Consider the following 4,774-nt stretch of genomic DNA (forward strand, 5'->3'; position numbering starts at 1 on the left):
GCCCGCAAAACAAGGAACTTAACTAACAGTGAAAACTTGTAGCTGGGATCTCTGTCGTTCGTTGTCTTGCTCTCTCGAGGTTCTCCTTCTGACCATAAGGATGAAGGTACCTACCTATACCTACCTATATATCAAATTGGTAATTTGTAGACTAGCAAGTATATAAAGTACCTATTTTATAATATGTAGGATCTTTACCTTGTACTCATACGGCTATACCACTAATAATTACTAGTAGAAAAACATTAACAAATGGATCGGTACTATCGATTCTAGACTTACTACTTAAATGTTATTATAATGTCATAATTTACATTTCAGTATGTCAGTGTATTTTGAAATGTCTATTACTCTGTTGTAAAAATTTTTATCTGCACTATAATCGCGATAAAACAAATATACATTTGATTAATATTATATAATGTGTTTACAATAATAGAATGACTGAAATTCGCTTTTGCCATAGGAAAATATGCCTTCTATTAAGAAGAAAGTGGTGGTCGTCGGCGACGGCGAGAGCGGTAAAACATGCCTTTTGCGCGTGTTTTTCGAGGACATTTTCCCAGAGGTGTACGTGCCAACGGTGTTCGACTACTATTCGACTTTCATCGAAGTGGACGGGAAAAAGGTAGAGCTCGACCTATGGGACACTGCCGGCCAAGAGGATTACGATAGATTGCGACCATTGTCGTACGGTGGCGCGGACGTGGTGATCATATGCTATTCGATCGACACTCCCAAATCGTTGATCAACGTGATTGACAAATGGGTGCCGGAAGTGCGGTATTTTTGCAAGGAAGTGCCGGTGGTATTGGTAGGCAACAAGAAGGACCTCCGCGACAATCATCTGGACATTGATCTGCCGCAGTCGGATCCGCTCATCGACAAGTGTGACGCAACCGACGTGAAAGTCACAGACGGACAGACGACTGCTGCAGAAAACGATACGGTTGTAAATGTGGACCTGCAGCAGGAGGGCGAGATTGAAGTGTGCCGGTTTCCGGCGGACGAGCAATTTACACTGGAGTCTGACGGGAAACCGGATGAAACGGAAACGGTCGAAGATGAGCTGCCGGTTCATGCGACGTCGGACGTTTGCGGAGATGCGATAGTAGCAGAACAAGAAAACTTAGACGTATTGAAAATTGGCGAAAAAACTATTATCAGACTAGAGCCGGAAAAATCAGTAGCAACCATAGAAAATCACAATCCGGATACGCCGATGAAAACTACCGTCAGGATACCGGAACACAATACCATGACTACCAAAGAGGTTGGCCAATCAGTGGCCGATGACATAAAAGCTTTCGCATTTTTAGAGTGTTCGTCGAAAACCAAAGAAGGAGTCCGTGATGTTTTCGTTGCCACGGCGAAGGCGTCGAGACGGACTTCCAAACATGGTACCCAGTGCGTTTTACTTTAAACACAAAACAAATGATATTTCGTTTAATATAGGTATGTAGATATATACGTCTTATACCTATTAATTTATTATTATACGCTATGAGTTGCGGGAGGAGGGAGGTTGATACCGCTATTATTATTATATATGATTATCGTAGGTGGAGCTAAGCTTTAGCAAACTCCGAACATCGTCTCTATTGCCCGAATATTTTTAAAATCGGGAAAAAATTATTACTATTGTTTTAAATTAAATTAATACCGAGTCAAACCATGAAATATAAAAATTGTTTATAGTTTTTACGTGAGTGTTTAATTTACGTTTTGTATGAATAATGAACTATATATACTTGATAACCGCGTATTATATTATATATTATTATTATATTATATTATTTTGTATATGTTATTTAAAGTTTACCCGAGGATGTGCACTTCGAAGCTAAAAAACTAATATTATTTTCTTTGCTGTATTCTGGGTTACCATTGATTACAACAAAATAAAATAGTCATAAATCATAATAATTCGATATAATTTTAAATCTGTATTTTATATTTTTGTAAAACTATTCAAATGGTTGAGTTAAAAATATGTGTAGTTTACATTTAACGGAGTTGCAACTACTTGCAAGGCAGGGTAAATCCTTAATCCACTAATTTATTGGCATTATTTAATTTGTCACGAGCAACGCCGTGCAAGATTAGCAAGTATACAATTAAATAAATTAAAAATTAATAGACATATAATAAACTTATATAATACATACCTAATAAAATTTGACAGTGCCGTAGCCAGGATTTTTTTCGACTATCCTATAGTAGAGGTGGATGGGGTGGGTTGTCTATGTAATTTTTCGTAAGCGAATAATACAATAATACTTTGGAATATTTTAAAAGTATAATAGTAAATTTTTTTTCAACATGTTGAATAAACTATTCAGTAGATGGGATGTTATATGGATAAATATTATTGAGGGTGGGTGGTTACTTCTTATGTTTCGTTACACCTATATTTTTAAGGATGATAGCCGCCAATGATACAACATAATTTGTCAGTATATTTCTTTAATGTTTCTTTTGTCTCGACTTTAGTAATAATGGGTTCCAAAGATTCTTCCTCTTCTTCTCCACCACAACACACTGAGATGAAACAGAACTCGAAGGAACATGAATGGGTCTAGTGTGTGTTATAATAGAGTTCTCGGGAGCTACATCAGCAGAAGTACCTAATAATAATAATAATTAATTAGGTATTAAATAGTTTTAAATCAATAACACCAAATAATCTTACTAGGAGTTTCAATCCTTGTGGCTGTAATATTTTTTAAATGAGAAGACATATGTCATGCTGCATATTTCTCATCCTCTGAAAAAGCTTTACACTTAATACATTTTTTTTACATCTTTAACTGATAACTGATGTGCGATTGTTGGTTTCACATTTTGCTATTATGCAATTAATTATTATTTAACATTTAATAAAACAATTTAAAAAAATAAACTTACATACAAATTAACCACTTTTTTAATAGTTGATACAAATTTTGAAGGAGCAGGAAGCGGGTTACTGTTTTTAAAACATAAAAACAAAAACTTTAAATATCTACTTTTGTAACATGGAAAAATAATTGAATTAATAATATATATTAAATACTGTTTGTGTTGTTCATTTTTAAAATAAGATAGTATCTCTGCTACGCACTGTGTATCTAACGGCGCACTTATTTCACGCCTATTCGAATGGGTTTCAATGACATACAAGTGGTAGCATTGTGGACTAATAACGGACTACATCCGTGGTGATTTTATATAGTCCACTGTCGGCACGAGACGGTTCACTCATCTCTCTAATGCATCGCAGCTTACATCGACCGCATCCGCCCGCGCTCGATAACATAAAAACGAATTAAAGGCCGCGGGTCGCAACCACTGAAAACAAAACCGTCAAATGTCGATGGCCTGTACTGATAACCAAGACGAGTCACAAACATATTAATATATCGGCCACCGATTGGCAGTTATACTATATATATAATTTTATTACGCCACGTTTTTAACGAAGCACATTCATATATTAATATAACAATATGCACAACGGACGTATCTAATACGGCACAATTACAAGGTGATGTGTCCGCGTTTGCACTGTGATGACACGTGATTTAGGCGTGAGGCGTCATCCGGAAAAAGAGCATTTAAGGGCCGCATTGACAACGAAACTGATGTATGTGTCACTGATAAAAAAAACTTAGTGCACAAACGATCGGTATATTGGTGATGGAAAAGCAATGCGAACACCCAAACGATTGGTGCATCGTCGGGCGACTATGAATTTTACGCACCAAAACCAGGGGAAAATCTTGGATATTTTAATAGGGGGGGGGCACATATAAATTGTATAATTTGAATAATAATTAATAATATATATATACTGTTATTTTTAAACAAAATTGGTAATATATTTAGTATATAATAACGTTGATTACTTATATCATAATATGATACATCACAATAATAATTTATACATATAGGTAATATACATATACATTAATAAGAAAAGATATACTTATTTACTGTATTTTTCATTTATATGATACTCGTAGTTACATAAAAAAAAAATTGTCGATAGAAAATTGACAGGGGGCACGTGCCTCTGTGCCCCTCTTTTGAATCCGCCATTGACCAAAACGATACGCGGTTTTGACTTTTGAGTGTACCAAATACCAATAATATACACTCATCACTCAATCAACACTAACTGATTAGTCCGTGATTTATATTAATCTATATCATGAACTAATATACAATATATTATATATATATATATATATATATACAACAATTGTAACATATGCCTGTTACATTTTACTCAATATACCAATGTATATTAATTTAATAATTTAATATTCTAATGTTATATTATAACTTATAACTTCCAACGGATATTTGATTTATTTATTCTTAAAATTGTATAATCATAACCATATTTAATAATTTAAGATTTAGTTTATAATATAGTTGTTTAGTTTTGGACATAGTGTACTTCGCTATTTCGGAGTGTAAATGTTATGCTCTACTGTCACCAAACCCATGTCTCATATTGATTGCGATCACGTTTCACGATCTTGTACAATATATTTTCCGGTTTATTCATACTGTACAAAGTGTCTGCGATCGATTTTTACCAATTTATTTTAACCGTATGTCCGTATACAAAGTTTTTTTTGTTTCTTAATTATATTTTAAAATTAAAATTGATCACTGCTTCTATTTGCGCAATTCACGGATTTAGATAATACGACACAGGGAGACGGGAGTTAAGTATTAAATATTAAAAAGGATTAGGTAACTTATGTTGCGTTATTGTATTAAA

General features: G+C 34.1%; 1 protein-coding gene and 1 long non-coding RNA gene across 5 annotated transcripts; one reads left to right on the top strand and one right to left on the bottom strand.

The window, feature by feature from the left end:
• The first annotated feature begins 469 nt into the window (after positions 1–469).
• Positions 470–1,793, top strand: LOC132918235 (ras-like GTP-binding protein Rho1). Its single transcript, XM_060979365.1, has one exon. It carries the CDS (start codon positions 473–475, stop codon positions 1,421–1,423), a length of 951 nt encoding a protein of 316 aa, XP_060835348.1. The 5' UTR covers positions 470–472; the 3' UTR covers positions 1,424–1,793.
• A 124-nt stretch (positions 1,794–1,917) lies between these two features.
• On the bottom strand, positions 1,918–3,495 carry LOC132918236 (uncharacterized). 4 transcript variants are annotated; one of them, XR_009660427.1, is made up of 4 exons: positions 3,056–3,473; positions 2,908–2,968; positions 2,693–2,847; positions 1,918–2,627 (listed from the first exon to the last, which is right to left on the bottom strand). It is a non-coding gene; the product is annotated as an uncharacterized LOC132918236 (long non-coding RNA). The 4 variants fall into 4 exon arrangements; XR_009660428.1 differs by having other exon boundaries at positions 2,912–3,469; XR_009660426.1 differs by having other exon boundaries at positions 2,908–3,466.
• Between the last annotated feature and the right edge of the window lie 1,279 nt (positions 3,496–4,774).

Source organism: Rhopalosiphum padi, chromosome 1, assembly GCF_020882245.1.
Source record: "Rhopalosiphum padi isolate XX-2018 chromosome 1, ASM2088224v1, whole genome shotgun sequence".
NCBI lineage: Eukaryota > Metazoa > Arthropoda > Insecta > Hemiptera > Aphididae > Rhopalosiphum > Rhopalosiphum padi.